Here is a 21,555-nt window from a genome sequence, read left to right as displayed (position 1 = left end):
TTGGCCAAAGGAGTATCTTATAGGAACAAACACAGAAGAAGCTGGCATGTTTTTGCACAGGTGGGCTTGTGCTCCTGACTTCTACCATAACAATAACGTGCTTTAGGTTCTGTGATCTGAGGAGGGTGACCAACACGTGCATCAGATCTGAACTTTAAGCAAATCCCAGCCAAGCATGGCCTAGATCAGCTGACTTGTAGCTGACCACAGATGCAGGAACAAGAAAAAAAAATGCTTATTGATATATCTCACTAAATTTTGCATGGTTTTTTAACACAAAATTATTGTGGCAATAGCTGGACTGCTACAAAGGTGTTATCGTTGAACATTTCTGTTATTCAGTCATTACATCTACTAGATGCATGTTGCAGTATCTTTAAAATAAATTATAACTATGGTCTAATTGAAGTAAGTTGTACCACAGTATTTCATTAAATACCCTCTGGTAATTCTTTTTATATTCAATCTTAATTGAACACCTTCTAGGTTCCTGAAATTGTAACTAATTCTCTGAAGCTAGATCAGATATCTTAATATAAAATCTACAAAGTGAATCCCTTTATCTCTTTATTACGGAAATCTTTTACTATAAGCAGGTGTGGTCTTACTCAATTTTGTAAACCTACTATTTAGGAAATTTCCTGATCCATAATAGAACCTCAATAATATTAGCTGAATAAAGTAACGAGATATTTTCAGCTTTCCCTCCCCTACTTACTCAGAAGCAGACGACATCCTAACTGCTATAGGTATTGCTTCTATAATATATTCACTCTTATCAATGCCCTCATTCAATCCTACTTTTTACTCCCTGTATCATTAACATACCTGTCACCTAGTAGTACTGTATCAATGTTTAGTGAATGAATGAATGGATGAATAAATAAAACAGATCAAGAATTTCGAAATTGTAATCTAAGATGGAAGGCACAGTATTTGTAATGAGATTGATTTTATTTTTTTTTTTTAAGATTTTTTATTTATTTATTTGACAGAGAGAGACAGCCAGTGAGAGAGGGAACACCAGCAGGGGGAGTGGGAGAGGAAGAAGCAGGCTCCCAGCAGAGGAGCCCGATGTGGGGCTTGATCCCAGAACGCCGGGATCACGCCCTGAGCCAAAGGCACACGCTTAACGCTGAGCCACCCAGGCATCCCTAGATTGATTTTAAATGGTTTCTCTTAATATTTGATAATTGGGAAGATTCATTTTCCTGGTCCATTTAAATTTTACATATAGTGATTAACTTAATTATAACTTTCATTTATTTATTCAATAGATATATATTGAACACTTCTTATCTTTCCATGTCCTTTGCTAGTCACAATGAGGAAACACAGGTATAACCCATGACATAATGGAGATTGTAGTCAAAAGTCAACACAAATGATGTTCTATATAGAGGCTTGTCTTAAATGGATTATATCTAGAATATTTTACCTTGTTACAAATCCAAGAAATGCATTGATAGGTTGAGATGCAATACATTTTAAAGTGTCAGATAAAGAGGTTTTTTTTAAGAATGGGTGAAACATGATGCACCAATGAATTAGCACAGAAACGACAAATTCTCTAGTTATGAGCATATCTGTGAAACAGACATTGAAAATTAGTTTTCTAATAAGGCTATTGTGTTCTTGGATGAAACAGAATAATTTTGCTACTCAATTTTCAACAATGAAGAAACGCAGTATGGTTACTTAAATCAGAATTTAAGTATATAAGTAACTCACTTTGATAGGCTTGAGGCATGTTTCACATTTTTTAAGATGGGGAATTATGAAATTTAAACTGTATACATTTTAATGACTACAAATTAAAAAATTAAAAATTGTTAAGAATTAGGCTTTCATTCCAAGATCTGTTAAGGGCCTTAAGAATGTATTATTTTCCAGAAATGTAAACTTTTTTGATAATGTGATTCTTTTATAAAAGCCTTGAAGAGATTTTCTTATCATTAAATTAAAAATGAACGTGTACAATAGAAAGTCCCTAGGATCGAGTAAATTTGGCAACTATCTTGTTTTGTTATATATATATCTAGTAAGTTCAAATTAGACTTTTATATAAAAATTAAAAGCTGACAAACGCATTTGCTTTTATAAGAGAAAAAGAAAAGGAGTGTGAAAGGGAGTTAAATTAAGTTTTACCATCTGTTTAATGAGTTTTAGGCCTTGTTTGATAATAAATTTCTAGATATAAAATTTCAAAATGATCATTTTCAGAAATAGTAACTGACCTGCCTTGTAAAAGGTATATAAATGCCTATTCACACTCATTACTGTAAAAGTCATGATTTGTTTTATTCCTAATGAAACCGATTAACTTTCCATCATATCAATGTGAAACACACAATAAATGCAGAACTTACATTCATAAGACTTCTCACATCTCTTAAGGTTATTATAATTCATATTTTAATTTTATCATAGAACTTTCACTTATAAAGTTTTTAATGAATCTCTATAGGGTATTTATTTCACTTCGTCAATACCCTGTGCCTAAGAAACTTTTCCATTGATCCCCCATGACCCTATTCTTCTACCGGCAGCCTACTTTTGAGATGCATTTACTGTTCCAAAACTATAGGGGGCCATCTGGTTAAGTGCTCCTCAACTGCAAGAAATAGATCCAAAAACTGCTCTGTTCTGACAAATTACGTCTTCAAAGCACATTCATAAAATGATATTTGAGTAATTACACAGTACATTTATTGAGTCTGCAAAGCATTACAGACTCTTAATATACCTCCAGAAAGCTGAGACTATACATGAGCCAGTTAAAAATTATGTATGGCAAAGGAATGCTTCAGAAAATCAGGCGAATTACTTTTTGATTGCCAAACTTTGGGGTATTTGGAGTCAATTCCTGACCCTTGCCAAGAAAGGACTGTACATGGGCCAGAAAATCATGAATAACAAGAGAAAAGGTGAGCTGTTGGGGAAGACTTATGAACTACTATGACCCTGGGAACCCAGAGTTCGAAGGTGGTAGAACTACGACCTTGAATTAACATTCAGAAAAAGGGGGTGCCTGGGTGGCTCAGTCAGTTAAGCATCCACTTTCAGCTCAGGTCATGATCCCAGGGTCCTGGGATTGAGTCCCACATTGGGCTCCTTGGTCAGCGGGGAGTCTGCTTCTGCCTGTACCTGCCACTCCCCCAGCTTGTTCTCTCTTTCTTTGTCTCTCTCTTGATCTCTGACAAAGAAATAAAATCTTTAAAAAAAAAATCCAGAAAAAGCTAGAGAAGAGGTTTCTCTGGAGCTTTTAACCAGCACAAAGAACAGCCATGTTTAAGCCAAAAAATTAACAAGGTTTGTGAGCTATTGCTCAAAACATTAAAGTCAGAACAGGAAAATAAAGATTAGGATCAGAAATGATACAAAATAGCAGCCCAACCAAGATATTTGGGTAGAGAGAAAGAGGCCACTGTTGATACCATCTAATACCCCAGTTTTTTAATTTCTTCATTTTTCTTCTCTAAAGAAGTGCTCTCATAAGTAGTTACAGAGTGCCAAGGAGACTACGGGAGTATACATTCTTTGTCAGAAAACACTGAGACGTAATGGATAACCAGGGCTTACAAAGAAAAAATAGATACAACTGGGTTTTTTACAAGTAAAAATAATAATAATTTATTGCTGTTGTTTTTTTTTTTAAGTTCAATTAGCCAACATATCGTACATCATCAGTTTTTGATGTAGTGTTCAATGGTTCCTTAGTTGCATATAATACCCAGTGCTCATCAGATCACATGCCCTCCTTAATGCCCATCACACGGTTACCCCATCCCCTCGCCCCCCTCCCTTCTGCAACCTTCAGTTTGTTGCCTAGAGTCAAGAGTCTCTCATGGTTTTTCTCCCTCTCTGATTTCTTCCCATTCAGTTTTTCCTGCCTTCCCCTATGTTCCTCTGTGCTATTCCTTATATTCCACATATGAGTGAAACCATATGATAATTGTCTTTCTCTGCTTGACTTATTTCACTCAGCATATACCCTCCAGTTCCATCCATGTCAATGCAAATGGTAGGTATTCATCCTTTCTGATGGCTGAATGATATCCCATTGTATATATGAACGACATCATCTTTATCCATTCATCTGTTGAAGGACATCTTGGCTCCTTCTACAGTTTGGCTATTGTGGACATGGCTGCTATGAACACTGGGGTGCATGCAGGTGACCCTTCGTTTCACTACATCTGTATCTTTGGAGTAAATACCCAGTAGTGCAATTGTCGGGTCATAGGGTAGCTCAATTTTTCATGTCTTGAGGAACTTCCATACTATTTTCCAGAGTGACTGTACCAGTTTGCATTCCCACCAACAGTGTAAGAGGGTTCCCCTTTCTCCATATCCTCACCAACATTTGTTGTTCCCTGTCTTGTTAATTTTTGCCATTCTAGCTGTTGTAAGGTGGTATTTCATTGCAGTTTTGATTTATATATCCCTGATGGCAAGTGATGTGGAGTATGTTTTTATGTGTCTGTTAGCCATCTGTATGTCTTCTTTGGAGAAGTGTCTGTTTCTATGAGGTCAGCATTACCTTGATCCCAAAACCAGACAAAGACCCCATCGAAAAGGAGAATTACAGACCAATATCCCTGATGAATATGGATGCTAAAATACTCACCAAGATACTAGCCAATACTATCCAACAGTACATTAAAAGGATTATTTACCACCACGACCAAGTGGGTTTTATGCCTGGGATGCGGGGGTGGTTCAACATTCACAAATCAATCAATGTGATAGATCACATTAATAAAAGAAAAGACAACAACCATACTCTCAATTGATGCAGAAAAAGCATTTGACAAAATACAGCATCCTTTCTGGATTAAAACTCTTCAAAGTATAGGGATAGAGGGAACATACCTTGATATCATAAAAGCCATCTATGAAAAGCCCCCAGTAAATATCATTCTCAATGCGGAAAAACTGAGAGCTTTTACCTTAAGGTCAGGAACAGGACAGGGATGCCACTCTCACCACTATTGTTCAACATATTACTAGAAGTCTTAGCCTCATATTCAGACAACAAAAAGAAATAAAAGGCATTCAAATTGGCAAAGAAGTCAAACTCTCTCTCTGCAGATGACATGATACTATATGTGGAAAACCCAAAAGCCTCCACCTCAAAATTGTTACTGTTGTTTTTAAAGAGAGAATGAAAGACCTAGAAGTAACAGTGGAAAGAACTGAAACAATGAGGAGCATCTATGGGGAGAGTAGAGGTCAGGTTTGTGTAGAAATGGGAGCAATTAGCTAATGAGGCTGGAGATATGGAAGATAAGATCATGCAGGTCCATATAAATCATGACGTAGGGTTTCTCTTTCATTTTAAAAATTATATTTGTAATTATCATTGTAATAAACATAATTAGTAGAAATCTGAGTAGGACCAAAAGGCTTATATTAAGAAAAACATAGCATTTCTCTGCCCAAGCACTTTATATACCCTGTTTCCTGCTCCTGTAAGTAGTAGTAATTAACCTGATTGATTTTTCTAGCATTAACCTCACATATCTATATAACTTTTAGTAAATATGCAGTTTTTCTGTTTCTTCATTGTCAATTCTTGACAATAGTTACTGATTTCTTGTTATACCACCAAGTCCCCATTTGCTTTTCCCATCCAACTAATATAGCTTTAGCAAAGTTTTGATTACTGTAATGTCTACAAATATATTATTTACTTCAGAGCAATAGTGTATTATGATTATATTTCTTTTCCTGTAAAGCTTTTATTCTACCATAATCTATAATTGCCATGGTATCTATCAATTACATAGCTTGTCTTGCATCTAACACATCTTTCTATGTAGCTATCTTATTTTTTCCTCAAGTGCTTTAGCAGATCTGTCAAATGCTTAGTAATTTCTTTTCCATACATTCCAAAATATCACTTTAAGCTGATTTTTTTCCTTTTTAGCTTACAAAGTTCCCTCCACAGTCAACTTTTCCCTATTCCAATGTTCTCAATGTAAGTTTCCTAAACCCCATTATCTTACTATTTCTTGATCACTCCCATTGCCAACAGCTTTCTACAAAAGGTATAACAAAGTATGTATTTGTGTATCCTTACTTATCTGAAAATCTTTTAAATTTATTCTTATAGTGATTGCTAGTTTAGCTGGGTATGGAATTTCAGGTCAGAAATCAGTTGCCTCATAATTCGAAGGTATTGCTTTTCCATTTTTGTCTAGTATCCTGTCCATAAGCAATTATAAATCCAATAGCTATCTTTGCATGCATTCTTGTGTATTTTCTTTAGTTGGTTTCTTTCACTGGAAGATTTTAACATCTTCTCTTCAGTATTCAGAAATTTCACAATTATCGTGGGTGGTGTATATTTCATTCACTGTGATGGTTACTTGGTATGTTCCATTTTGAGTCTTGACTCCTTATTTCTGAAGAAAAATATTTGATAAATTTCTTCTATTAGTTTGGTTCTTTTCTGTGAAATTCTTATTGCTTGGATCTCCTGGAGTGAAATTCTAATATCTCATCATTTTACTATTTCCTTCTCTTTTGTGTGTGTGTTATTATTTTTTAGGATATTTCCTTGGCTTTATCTTCAAAACCCTTTCATTGAGTTCAATTTAAAGAAATTAAAAAGAGGCACAAAGATCCTGGGATGGAGTAATCAGAAACTTGGGTGGGAAATCACAGAGTGTGAACAAAGAGATGATCAACAGCGTAGATAAGTGATATTAAAGGCTCAAGAGAGGTGACAACTGACAAAAGGCTTTTGGATTCTGAACAACAAGAAAAAGATAATCAGCGAACTTAGCAAGAGCATTTCAGTGGAATGATGGAGGCAGCAATCAGACAATAGTGTGTTAGGGAAATAACAATGAATGGGTCGGGACTGATAGGACAAAAACTGATAAAAAAAAAAAAGGGCAAAGACTGATAAAACTTCACAGACATTCAGATATTAAAAAGTAATTATCTTATTTAGCACAGTATTAGCAAAACTATCAAGGTCAAGTAGGATAAACTTTCAATATACTACTAATAGTTTTTGCCAGTTTAAGAGAATATTCTATATCTAAATGAAAATTGAGGTCCAAATAAAATAATGAAATATATTAGTTAATATTTATTATGTAAATGGATTCATACAATATGTGATCTTTTTTGACTGGCTTCTTATCATGTTTTCAAGGTTCTTCTATGTCACAGCATTTTATCCATATGAAGTCCTTTTTACTGCTAAACAAGGTTTCATTTTATGGATATATAATATTTTATTTATCCATTCATCAAGTAATGAACATTTGAGTTGTTCCCACTTTTTGGATATTACAAATGACGTTGCTATCAACATTCACATACAAATTTTTGTGTGGACACATATTTTCTTTTCTCTTGGGTATATAGTTGGGAGTAAAATTTCTGGCTCATATGGCAAGCTTATGTTTAGCCTTTTATAAATCTATCTAATTATCAAAGTATTTGCATGATTTTACATTCCACCAGCAGTATTTGAGAGCTTCACTTTCTCCACATCCTACCACACTTATGATTTTTTAATATTTTTGATTATATAACAAAAGGTGTTAATTAAGGTGACTATAGACATCTAGCTACTACCTCCAAGAGCTGGAATTTAGTCATATGCCTTGTCTTAACTCAAAACTCATGCTCTTTAGCATATTGCTGTATTGTGGCCAGTGTGTTTTATTGAAATAAAAGGGATTTTGTTTTTTGTTTTGGGGGCTCTTCTTTTTCTTTCTTTTTTTTGGTTCTTTGACATTCCTGAATGGGTAGATAATAACTGTCAAAGGCATTCTTTTTCTCACTTGTTCTATTTTCTGATAATATAATGCAATATGTGTGCCTTTTAGATTTCATAATTCCTGAAAAAATTTAATCCCAGTAATTTTACTTTTTTACAATAAATCTGAATTTTTGTGGGAGGTGGCTATAATTTGGAATGTCATTTTGTGAAATAAACCATATTTCATGTCACATTTTAAACATAAAGATTAAAAGTCTTAGCCTAAATGGCTAATCATCAAAATATAAAGTATAAAATTTCCAGTGTTCAAATTCATTCAATATGTTTGACAAACAGAAAACCTGGTAGATAAATGGCTTGAATCTTAATGGGTAATAATAACATGTAAGATCAGCAGCAGCCGAGTGAATATAAAGTAAAATTTTATCCAACATAGAACAATTACATACTCTTTAAATAAAAAAAAAATCAATGGCCAACCCAAATCCTTTCATTTCCAGTTGATTGTACACTAATTGAAATGGTTGGTTTTATGCTGACAATTGATTTTTTTTTAATGAAATGGCCAATAGTGAAGTTAGTGCATTATACCACACACTCCAGAAAGCAACCTTCCATTGAATTTACTCAGACCAACTAATTGCTAAATTAGATGGCCACTCGAAGGTATTGAGTACATTTCAAATACGTTCTTCTGAATCAAAAGATAACTAAATGTGTTTTGGTTACTACTGTACTGCTAATATAAAATCATAAGGTGTCTATCTTTCTGGAATTTTAATAAAGTAAGCCTGGGGATATGACGTTGGTGTGTAGTAGAGATGAGGATCAAAGAGGCGAGGTGCTGTGGTGAATTCCCTGAGCAAGAAAAGGGGTCTGTAGAAGTGAAGGAAATCCACACCAATCAGCTGACACCCCTGACCAATCAATTGTGATTGACTGGCTCACATCACTGTTATAAGCTATTACCAATAAGAAGAAGTTTCTAAAATGTGTATTAGAATAAGTGTTTTCATGAAAAAAGCTTAGACACGTTTCAGAATTCAGAAACTGACATACTAAAAATCTTGTTTATTTTACTTTTTTGTATTTATAGACACTAACCTTATAACTACCCGTTAAGATTTAAGTCAGTACCTCTTCACACTCTATCACAGCTCTAAAGTTACTATTTATCATATCGGAATTCTAGGAACAGAATGGGGAAAAAAGAAAAGAGGCAATTTAGTACCATCTTTTCCCATATGAAATAAGAGAGTCCTCATCTCTGTTTGAACCCAGTAGGTTGTGATTATTGCAATACGTATTATAAAATGTCTGTCTATTTTGTAGTTTTAAGCAAATGGTTATGATAATTGCTTTTTCTCACATTTAAAAACCAAATTTATTTTACACATGAAGACATATTTCCGAAGAAGTTTTAGTCTCTATAAAAATGAATATTTAATAGAAACTGATAATATTCTCTTATGCACTAGAATTATTAGGTTTGAAGAAATAAAAAGTTACTTAAATCTACTACTTTTAACAACACTGTAGTGTTTATTGGTTTTGCAATAAAAGAATTATAGAAAATTGCTGGGATATTACTTTTTATGTTACATATTGAAAGTAGATAAAGTAATTTCTAAGCAGTGGGTCATTATCGTTCATAACTAACCATACTCGACAGTTAGGCTTTTAACTGCTGACATCATTTTGGTTTTTTAAGGAAAAACGATAGATGTTATTTAATGTTTAAAGATAAACTACTGCAAAAATGATTTTTTGCTGACAACTTTGCCCTAAACAAACTTAGTCAATATGAACAACAAGAAGCTTTAAAGTAAGTTTGCTAAGAGAAAAAAAAAAATCTGAATTAAAATTTTCACTCATTTCCTCAGGCAGAATACTAAGAGAAATCAAGTATTGTTTCTCATCTATTCTCAAAGGGCAATTCAGTCTGATGCAAACATCTAAGAAAGTTCATGTTAACCCTTTAAAAATTCTCCTTTTAGAAAATTCCTCACTGGCTCTTGACTGCGCCATACTCATCACAGGTAATTTTCAACAGTACAAGCATTGTCTCCCTCAAGTACAGGCTTTGAAATATAGGAAATTGCTGGAAAGTATGTTAGCACAATGGCTTCTCCAGAGAAAGAGGCAGAATGACAGATGGCAGGAAGCCAGGCATGACTTTCCTCTTTTCTCCAAGGTTCCTGGTCCCAATTTAGAAGGACTTTCAGAGTCAGTGAGGGGGCTTTGAAGTGCCTGAGATATTCCTGGAGGACCAACCTAGAATCCCAAAGTCCCATTTATATCATCTGATCTTCTGAGCAACTTTTTTTTTTTCTTGGTAGGATTTAAAAATAGAGGGCTTTTCCTAAACAATGAAATGAAATTAAAGTTGTTTTTGCTAGGATCTTTCTCTAGAAAACTTTGAAAATTTTTATGAACTATTTTCTAATCAAAATATTTATTTTCGCCATTCTTGGAGTACCCACAGGTGATATCAGCTCAAGCTAACATGTCTGAAGGACTGTCTAAAGGGCTGCTACTTTGGTCTCTAGAATTCCATGTGATTTTCCTACCACCAACATATGGTCACTGCCAAGTTCCCAACTATGCCCTCAACATGCTGAGAAAGTTGACAAATATCCTGTGGTTCATATATAAGTTCTTACAATTTTTCTGGATAAAAATCTAGCAATACTTATCAAAATACTTCAGATTATTAATGAACAGATTCTTGGTTATAACATCTAGAAATATATCATAAGGGAAAAAAGTTGTAAAAAAGATTCATCGTTAGGAATATTTCTATTAGCAGTATTTATTATTGTGAAAAGTTGGTAACAACCTAAATATCCAACTTCAGTTTGGTATTAAATAAAATTATAGTCCTTCCATATGATAGAATAATATACATGCACTAGAAACCGTATTGCAGAGTATTTTATGCTATGGAAACAAATATTTTATATGTTGTTAGGTGAGTACTTTGGGACACAAAACCAAATGCACTCTTTGATCTCGTTTTGTTTTATAAAAAAAAGTCAAAGTTTTGATCTAATTATATGCATAATTAAGTACAGCAAAAACCTACAAGGCTTATTTCCTGACATTGCTTACTGTTTTATAAGTGTTAGAACATTTATTTTCTACTCTTTCAAAAATAAAATTTTCTAAAATAATAAAATTCAATTTCTTATAATGAACATTGATTATTCTTCAGTAAAAGAAAAGTTAATGTTATTAAATACCTTGTCTGTCCTACATCAACTGTCTAAGTAGCTACGTGGTATCACATACATTTAATAAATGCTTTCTTCAGTCCTAGATTTTCGGAATACGCATCTTTCATATGATTCTGCTGTCTTATATTCTCCCCTAACAGTTTTGTTGTAAATTAATTCTCTAGGAAGAAGGTGGCAACCTCATAGTCCCACGACTTAAATACTATCTAACACAGATGCTTCCAGACACGCACCACTTGCTCTGTAACTGCCCCTGAATTCTGGATGTTCCTCTTGGGAGTCTGAGTCCTTTCAAGTAACAGAACCATAATTTCTAATCAACCCCAACAACTAAACCCCAGACTTGCTCCATTTCCAGAATTCCTTGTTTCATTTAATGACACTATCACCCCACCAAAGAGAACATCCTTGCTTTCTCCCTCTCTAACCCATTTCCAATCCATCAACAAATCTTGATTAACTCTCCTTCCCGTGTATATCTATGTCTCCCTGCTTCACATGTTGGTCACTCTTCTTATTCTAGTTCCAATCACCATGATTTTCTGCCTTTGTGACTTACTGCCTCCATTTTTGCTCTTCTTCTACTTTGGTCCATTTTCCAAAGTGAAGACTAAATCATCTTTATAAAACATTAAGTTATATCATCCTCTGCCTACAGTCTTTGGTTTCCCATACCACTTAGGATAAAATCTAAACTCCCTGCTAGAGTCTACCAAATTCCCCTTCATTCACAGTATCTCTCTCTTTCTCTCCCCTTCACTCACTCCATTCTGGCCACGTGGTCTTCTGTTTGTTCTCCGAATACAAAAAAACCTATTTTTGCCACAGGTCCTTTGAAGACCAGGGTGGAAAATGAAGTGCAGCTCAATGACAGGCCAAAAAGAAAGGAGTTTGGAGGCTAAGGTATGGAGCCAATTTTGCTAATAAATATGGCTGGCTTATTTCCATATATTTACATATGTGGAAAAGGACAAGAGGAATATTAGCTTATTCCTATGATGAGATATGTCATTTTCACTGTTAAATGCACTTAATATCCATCACTGTAAGAAACAGATTGAATTCTGTGGAAACACACAAATGTGACTTATTTGTGTATTGGATTCTGACATATACTCCTACTTCTGCTTCCTCCCTTTGTCTCACACTACTCCCAAATTAAGAAGTTACCGCGTATAGAGGACAACTTTCTGAAACTTTTCAGACTTGACACCGTGCTAGGTCTTTATAACTCCCCCTTGATAGTGACGGTATAATAGCCATCCCTGCCAGGACACACATAGATGATTAGCAGTCAGAAGTCTAGCAAAATCAAAGATTTCATCTTCAGGACAGCTGGCTTAGGAGGGAACATGTTCTAAGACATTAATGTGGGTATTTTCATGACACCTGTACAAAATGACTTTCTGCTGTCTTTTCTAAAAGCCTAAATTTCAATCCTCATCCCATAGACCTTAAGAGATCGATCTCAAAGGTAGCATTTTATATCATATTCTTTTATAGTCCTAGAACAAAATTTAAGCATGAATAACTGGAGATCTGCACACTAATATAAAGATGAAAGAATGGGATTCAATTTAACACAGGAGCTAAAAAAAAAAAGTGGGATTATTTCCCTCTGCCATCTTGAAAAGGATATGGCTTTAAAACCAATGAAAGAAGAAGACAGTGATGGTCCGCTGGATGGGCAACATATCAGCGAACCCTCTTCCTAACAGTTTTTATAAACTTTTATATTTTGACTATTTCTTTGTGGATATGTTTTCCTATATCTGTAGACTCTTTCCTATATAGTAGCTCTATCCTCATTACCCATAACAAGGTTTCCATCAGCTTTCATCATGTATATATTCCATACAGTTTGAACACACACCTACTTGGCGTGTGTATTTATGTATTTCTACACTATACACATGTGTCATTGCGCTGTTACAGATTTTATACACTTTCCCACAACCGAATAAATTAACAGTATGAGATGGAATAAATAGACACTGAAGTTCTATTTTTCCTTCCTGCCCTCCAGTCGATTAGTTTATGCACTCTCTGCAGGAATGCTTACCCCACTTTGGAGACCACTAAGATTTTGTCTCAAGGAGAGGAACTGATTCATATTAAAGCTCTTTTGATTTTATGATCAACGTACACTAGAGTTTCTGATCAGTCTAGATCTGCGTACCTTATTATACCATATTACAGTGCATGGTGCTATGAGGTGCCAGCTAGACCAGGCATTTGTTCCTCCAGCTGCAGGTAATACTGTTGGCTGCTGGTAATTCAGAGCTGAGTTAACACTCCCCTGCCTCCACCCTAGTCGCCCTCATCCAATTACTGGTCCAAAAACCCACCGCCTTTTTGCAATTCAGGCTAACCAGAAAGGGCCGAACTAGCTCCAGAATTCCTACTGGATTCAGAAGAAGCTTCCATTATTACTACAATACAGGTCAATTGCTCTCTCCCTACAGTGGTACTTTCTCCAGTCCTTTACTGACGGCAAAGGCATCCTGCCAGAAATCTGCACACAAATCTCTGTTCCAGATGCTCTTATGTGTCAAGTTCCTAAGAGATTGTTTATTGAGCCACTGGAAATTCAATAATTAAAATAACATCCTAAATCTTCCTGAAGCCCCATTAGGTTCTCACTGGGTCAAGATTAATATCACCTGGAGGTCTTCTTTGTTTTTCTTATTATGGAAAATCAAGGTTCCAAAAATTAGACAGAGTGACTTCCTTCTACTAAATGCCTGAGTGACATTTACTGATGGGCTTAATATCACTGTTTCTGAGGACAATAGGCTTTGTCCATCCAGATCTCAGCCATTCTGCCCCAGGCTGTGGTCTAGCTCATACTTCTCACTCTGAGGCCTCCTTCAAGGTCACTTCAGCTCCTGACACAATCCCGGTACCATTCAGGTTCAAGAAATGTCAGAGTACTTGGCCTACTAGCAGTGCAAGGCACCTACTTACTTTATCTTGGAGGTATCTCTCTGAGAGAATTGGCTTAACTCACTAGAGGCTATGAGGTTTAACTCACTAGTAGTCACGACACCACTTTTCTCTTACATTTTTCTCAATGGAACTTACTTTTGGTTCTTCCATCCAGAGTGACAGCGGTTTTCCCAATGCATTGGTCATAGATTAAGCAAAGTAACCATTATTGCCACCGGGAAGGGAGAGATCTATGGTTTTGGACATAGGGCCCCCCGCTTACATTTTCTTTGATCAAGATACAGACTTCCATAAAAACGGAATCCTAAGAACTGGCCCTCTATAAACTTGAGTTTTGCAGAATACCTACGAAAAGCATACCAATGACTCTAGGTTTTTTTGTTTGTTTAGTTTTGGGTTTTTTTTGGAGAAAGAGAACGCGTGCCTGTGCAAGCCAGGGGGAGAGAACGGTGGGCAGAGGGAGAGGGAGAGAGAGAATCCCAAGCAGGCTCCATGCCCAGTGTAGAGGCCCACGTGGGGCTCGATCTCACAACTCTGAGATCATGACCTGAGCCAAAATCGATTTGGATGCTTAACCTACTGAGCCACCCAGGCACCGCTACAGTATTTTAATATTCATAAAAATTCAGTACTATGTTTAGGTATAGTTTCTGACATAGAATATCAGAAATAAGAATCAACTATCCATCCAAGGTTTTACTTAGAAAAAAATGAGAATATATGCATAGATAAATTGTTATAAAAAGAGGAATACCTAAAAAACAGTCCTTCTTACCCTGAACTCCAATAGAAGAAGAATGGAGGGTGGCCATTACAGCATGTAAATAATATTTGATTCTAATTAAAAGATTACTTCAGTGAAATGCTCTTTTGATAGAAATTTGCAAGCTTCATGTGCTATATATTAAAAACAGTAGTACATGCTTGATCACAGATTATTAAAGATAAAACAGAAGTATTTCAAAAAGTCATTAGGTAGATTACAAGATAACATGTAAAAGGTGATCCGGAAATAAATACAAAAATGCCTATTATTCATTTATGACTTAACTTTTATGAAAATGGAGCAAAAACCTTCACAGCAAGGCTCAGAGAGTTGCCTGCAAAGTGACTTCAGTGTCTTCTATGGTCTGTGTTTTCTCTAATTGTCACAGCAGTCCCTGTGTCTCAAGCTCATTCATCGGGGATGAAGCTTATTCTGAAACGTTCACTATACCTTGAAACGCTGAGGCTATGGCTCCTTTTCACAGACACAGAGCACCCTCCATTAAAATACTCCTGCACATTGATTCTGTATGAAAACTGCTCAACAAAATATTTCTAAAACTCTCGATACAAATACTTTATTCCAATACTCATGTGTAGGTAGGACTATCAGATAGGATTAACAGATTTATCGCATGTAATGGAAAGGGACTACTTACTGTTTACCATTGATTATACCAATAAATAGAGTATCAGCACTTACCTGAATAACATGCTTCAGTTTATCAATAATTTGATTTATCACGGGATCAGTTCCTCTGACTTTGACTTCGGGATTTCCAGATTGGGCTTTGATTCCATTTCCAACCACACGCTGAGTATAACTAATAAAGTGAAAAGTGGAAGATACAGGACTTAGTAATCTGGTCAGAATATTATTATCTGCCATAACCATTTGAACACACCTGAGTTCCGAATCTTGCTCTTTTAAGAATGTATGATAATGCTTTTTTTCTTGGAACAGACCCTGGCCCAACTGCAACATTTTTTGGTAACATGCTTACCATGCAAATATAAGCTATTCTAATGTTTTTCTCTCAAAAGACCCAACCAAAAATTAATTGTGTTTTAATACTACGCATCAATATACTAAAGAAAGTTAATATACACCCCACTTTGTTAACAGGTCTTGCTGAATTACACATATGTCTGAATCCATATTATCTGGGTCAACTGACTTCATTTTATACAGTATATAAATGAGTCCCCACACTATTTTTTACATATTGGATTACAAAAGTCAAAATTATAAACATTATAAATAAGCAACAAAAGCAAAATATTTTGCAAGTAGACAAAACACAATCAGCTTTCACCAACATTTATCTAAGCAAGGGTCTAGTAAATCATGTTGTATGTAATAGGGTGACTTCATAGGTAGTTAAAGGCATTGCAAATTACTATCTTTCCAAAGTGACAATTTATAGATTCATCAGTCACAATCCTACGAATGAAAGAGAGGTTCAGTATGCTATGGGAATAGCTAGAAGGAACAGTATATGCCATGTGAGAGGTTAGGGATAACACAGGTAGTAAACACTGAGCATACAGAGAAGTCCATCAGGACTAAGACACTTGGGAAAAACTAAAGAAGTTATTGCTTGGGTTAGCCCTTGAAGTACTACGGGAAGAATAGGTCTTAGATGGTATAGTTAACGTAAACTCCAGAGCAAAGGATGACATCCCAGCAGGAGAAATGGCAAAGGCATCTGAATAACACACACAGGGAAGAATAGCTAGGTTTCTATTTACAGAGTACAAATAGGGAAAAGTAAGAGAGAGGAGGCCGTGCCCTGAACATTCCGTACTCTCCCCATGTAAGAGTCTCCTCTGAGTAATCTGTTTGTTTAAACAGAAGCCATAATAAAGTGGCCTCGGAGACATTTCAGCAAGCATTTCCATATTATGTTTAATGTAATTTTTCTTTCTTCTCTTTAAGCAGAGTATCACAGCTATCCACATGAACCCTCCGGATTTTCTACAGCAATGGAAGCTCTTTGAAAAGCGGTTGAAAGGAGGTTCCACTGTTGAGAATATGGCCATACAAAAGAAGTTTTAAGGAGTATCCAATTCCTCCCCAAATTTTGCACACCAAATGACTAATTTATACAAGTGGATCAAAGAATTACTAACTAGATCCTTCGATTAAATGATAGAACTTTTTTATATTGATAATATCAATTGCATGTAACAAAAATAATGATATTAATTAATTTTTTTTATTCCAGTACACATTAGGGATTTGGCAATATATACTAATAACAATTAGTAGAAGGAAATCAATTACACAAATCTACTAATGCGTAATAATATTTTTTACTTAGGAGGAACTAAGTGAACTATAAATACTAAGCTTCTCTTAACTCTTCTCAGCACTACTGTATTTTTCTTCCACATATTTCAAGCAGATTGCACATGTGGCTCTTTTATTAATGTGTTTCTTATTAATAATGATGAATAATATGAATACATAAATGGGCAAATGCATGTTTATGATTCAGGCATTGTTTTAAATACTTACATTGGAGTTTGTCAATTTATCTACATGATAATCATTTGTTGTGGCCATGAGAATGTGCCTATAGACCTCAAACTACAGAAAGTTTAATTGACTAAGAGTACCTGCTGCTTTGCTCTGAAATCTATTTCTACACCTGCCCCCAACCAATGACTGTGTTCAGCAAAGATACTAATGCAGGACCATCACTGGAAGACAGAGGGCTCCTCTGATAGCCCAGTTTGTCTCGGGATTCCCTGAAGCCCTTGATAACCTTTCCTTGGGCTGCACATCATGCTTGAATGCTTTCACTCAAACTTCTTACCTCTCCCCCTCACTCTGGGTCACACGTGCTTCCTGAGTAAAAACTCTTCCAGCCTTATTCAGTTTCCATCCCATTTGCTCTGATAGCCATTTCCCTTAATAAAACCCTCTTGTGTTTAATCCCTTTTTGGCATCTGCTTCTTGGAGAATCCAGATTAATACATCATATAATATTTATATTATAAGGATTCCCAGGCTACGGATTGGGGATCTAGGATCTAATTTGTTCAGTAACTTTCCCGATGCAACATTTTGTTAAGTGTGCAGCAAGGGTATGAATCCACGGAACGTGAGCTCCAAAATATAATCACTCAATAATTATCAATGAAAAGTCCCGAAATCAACTAATATAAACCAGAGATACAATCAGTTTTGTGCAAAGTATTTTTCTTCTTTTTGTAATCTTTTCTTTTTTTTTCTGTAACTACAGCATTTTCGAATGTTTTTCTACTTATAATTAGAAAAGGATGTACTATTTTCTTCAAAAATCGCAATGAACAGTTGTACGTTACCAGCTAAAGAGTGAAGTAATGCTTGCTGGAGGGGTGAAAAGAAACTAATAGACTGCACGTTTGCTGTAAGATTTCCCTATTTCTCTAGAAACAAAGACATAATGTGAGCAATGGAAACTTAGTCTCATCTCTTAATCTTAAATACAGTAAAACACAATATAGGTTTGAACTCTCTGGGTCTACTTACACATGGATTTTTTTTTTCAATAAACACAGTACTATAAATGTATTTTCTCTTCCTAATTATTTTCTTGATAACATTTTATTTTCTCTAACTTACTTTATTGGAAGAATATAGCATATAATACATATAACATACAAAATATGTGCTAATTGACTGTTAATGGTAAGGCTTCTGGTCAGCAGTAGGCTATCTGCAGTTTCAGGAGAGTCAAAAGTCATACATTGATTTTTGACTATGCCCCTAACCCCCCCACATTCTTCAAGGGTCAGTTGTAAATTATCACTTTTGTTGAATCTTGGTTTATGTACAGACCATGAACTTTCTTTCAAGATGCAGGAATGTCATGTCACATTAATCTGAAGAATTTCACATTTTTTTACTCTTAACTGTCACAGTTGGTAACACAGTTAGATAAATTTTATCACAATTACAACTGATCAAGAATCTCATTCCAAACTAGTATATGATTCAGTAGTTCAGTATCACTATTCTTACGTATTATCTACATAAGGAAAAATACTGCAGCAGGGCATTTAAGGTACTTCAAGTGAAATATAATTTCTAAAAATAAGTTTTTCTTTTCTGTTTTCATCAGGTTAAGAAGAACCACAAGGCAACAGTGGTACATACACACCAGAATAGTTTAAATGAAAAAGACAGATGATACCAAGTGTTGGCATGGACATGGAGCAGCTGGAGCCCTCTCTCTCTGTGGTTGGGTGTGTAAGCTGATACAAACCACTATTTGACATGTATACTAAAGCTAACAATCCCGTGGGCCTGGGGATATACTCAACTATGTTCACCAAAAGACAGGTATAAGAATGCTCAGGGAAGTATTACTCAAAATAGCCCCAAATTGGACATAACCCCACTGTCCGTAAGAATTAAGATGGGAAAATAAATGGGAGTATATTTATATAATGATATACTATATAGCAATGAGAATGGATGAATTATAACTATACACAATATCTTATAAGCTAAATGCTGAATGAAAGAAGCAGGACATAGAACACACTCTATGACCCCATCTATAAAAGTTTAACGATAAATCAATGTTCTAAATCACCATAAGTGCTACTCTAGGAGATACTGTCTACAAGGCTGAGGTATGTTTCTGGAGTTCCACTAATATGTTCCTTGATTTGGGTCCTGGTTACACAAGAATGATCATTTTGTGTAAAAAAAAAAAAAAGGATTGAATTGTACAGTTAAGATTTGAATATTTCATTGTATGCATGTATTTTCAACCCAAATAAAACACTTACATTAAAAACTCCTTGTGCTCTTTTCCTTAATATGTATACCACAGAAAATTTTCACTGAACCATGTATAAATAAAAGATCCACACAGGTATTTTTAACATGGGCTAAATGGTTTTGTCATCATTAAATGAGTAATTTAAGATCCTAGTTTGTTATAAAAACCTACTCCCTGCAGCCTTTACTTTGCATGCAAAATATATGGTTTCTTAATCAAATAAGAATTTTTCTAACAAGGACTTTTTGAGTTTTTTATTATAAAATTTTAATAAATCATTAATCACATTTTCCTTCTAAATGTACAAGTAATGGATAAAACATTTCAAGGATCCCCACAGAGGTTTCCTGACTTGAAAAATTGCTTGCATTTCAACTAGAAGAAGGGAATAAAACACACACCAAAAAAAGAGGCACATTTTTTGTTAGAGAAGTAATAGACCCACCATCTGTGCTTATTTCTTCTAAGCAGGTCTGGTAATAGATGACAGCAGTTTCATAGGAATACTCGCTCCCCAAGTACAACTTGCTTTTCATTAGTATGGAAAAAAGGCAAGCACTGATATATTTACATTCTATAAAGATGTTTTAAAATGATGATTAACAAGATTCCAATTCTCTTTGTGTTCAACATATGAAATATTAAAAAGAGTGCTAATAAATCTATACACAGCATGTCATTAGGAAGTCATTTCTCCTGACTTCACCAACATTTCTTCTTGGAAACTCATGTCATGCCCTACTAGTTGGCATTAATTTCACTTTATTTAGAATGCAGTAGAATTTGTTTCAGAGTCACATCAAAAGTATGGTATTTCGATGTGCACTTGTACAATTTCAGGTGGAAAAAATATTTGGAATCTGACCCTGGAATTCATTACAAAACTGTTCAAGTGGTCTGTCTTAGAAAAGTCTTGATAACTTCACTGGGACAGGATAGAAGAACTTCAAAATTAATATGAAATGAGGAAAACACCTGATCAGAGGCTTTCTCCTTTTTACCATCATCACCATCCTTGTTAGAGGTTAAAGAGTGAGAATAGGGACCATGTTAGCGGTGGTGGCGGTAATAATGATAGCAGTACTAACAGATGTTTTGTTTGTTTGTTTACCTACGACTTGGCTAGGGGATTATATATTAAAATTCCTGAATTTCCAGAGTTTTGAGTCTCCTAAATTCTAGAAAGCAAAACACTGGAGTGTCTTCGGCTCTGGCAAATATGTTGCTCTCTTGAGTAAAAAGGTCTGGGAAGAACATTACATGTATTCATCAATGAACCTCTTCTTCAACAACAAATGTTTCTTTCAAACCATTTCTGGGCCTTTCTTCCTGGTTCTGGCAGCAAACATGAAAGTAAGTACCACAGGTATTTTTGTGTGTAAATTTGCCCCAAATATTTGGGTCACACTGGATACCACTACTGAGTGTGGCTCTGTGTACATTCAGCTTCTATATAGCACTTCTCTTCTACAGCGAAGGTCTTAATCTTTGAAATCTCAGAACCGAAAGAAGTCATATGATTGATTTTATGTGCCAGGTTTATGGGAGTAACCTTTCATGGTAGGTAAGAGGCTTACGGGGGATTTAGAGAATGGAGACATCTGTAGAATCAATTCAAAATGATTAAACCTTTTGTGATTGCACTATCTCACTTCAATGGTGGAGCCCCAAACTATTTTTAAGTTAATCTCCACTATTTATTTGGCTTTATCATTATAGATAAATAATGTCTAAATTTGAGCTCTAGGTTTCTGAACTTAAATAATGAAGTCAAAATAAATAGAAAGCATATACACCTTATTATGGTGTTTATTATTATTATTTAGAGATAACTAATTTCCTGCTGCAGATACTATATTTGTGATATCTTCTGGATAACACTCATTAACATTATTTTAATATGGCGATGTCATGCTTTGTTTAGCAGCCCAAAGAGAATGTTAGATCCCTACAATTAATAATACGAACATGTTTAGAAAGACTTAGAAAACAGGACCTCATTAAAGAATGGATATTAATCTCCACCCTAACTCTTTGATTGGCAAGGCATGAGTTTGTGCTCATCAGTTTAGCCAGG

General features: G+C 35.1%; 1 protein-coding gene across 1 annotated transcript in view; it reads right to left on the bottom strand.

The window, feature by feature from the left end:
• GPC5 (glypican 5) overlaps positions 1 to 21,555 on the bottom strand; it is a 644,069-nt gene that overhangs the window by 180,648 nt on the left and 441,866 nt on the right. The window contains exon 6 of the mRNA XM_040620333.1: positions 15,401 to 15,521. Within this exon, the coding sequence (XP_040476267.1) occupies positions 15,401 to 15,521 (121 nt within the window). The remainder of the gene's footprint in view (positions 1 to 15,400; positions 15,522 to 21,555) is intronic.

Source organism: Ursus maritimus, unplaced genomic scaffold (assembly GCF_017311325.1).
Source record: "Ursus maritimus isolate PB19 unplaced genomic scaffold, ASM1731132v1 scaffold_10, whole genome shotgun sequence".
Taxonomy (NCBI): Eukaryota; Metazoa; Chordata; class Mammalia; order Carnivora; family Ursidae; genus Ursus; species Ursus maritimus.
The sequence above is the reverse complement of the archived record's forward strand: the minus strand, read 5'-3'. Positions and strand labels throughout refer to the sequence as shown.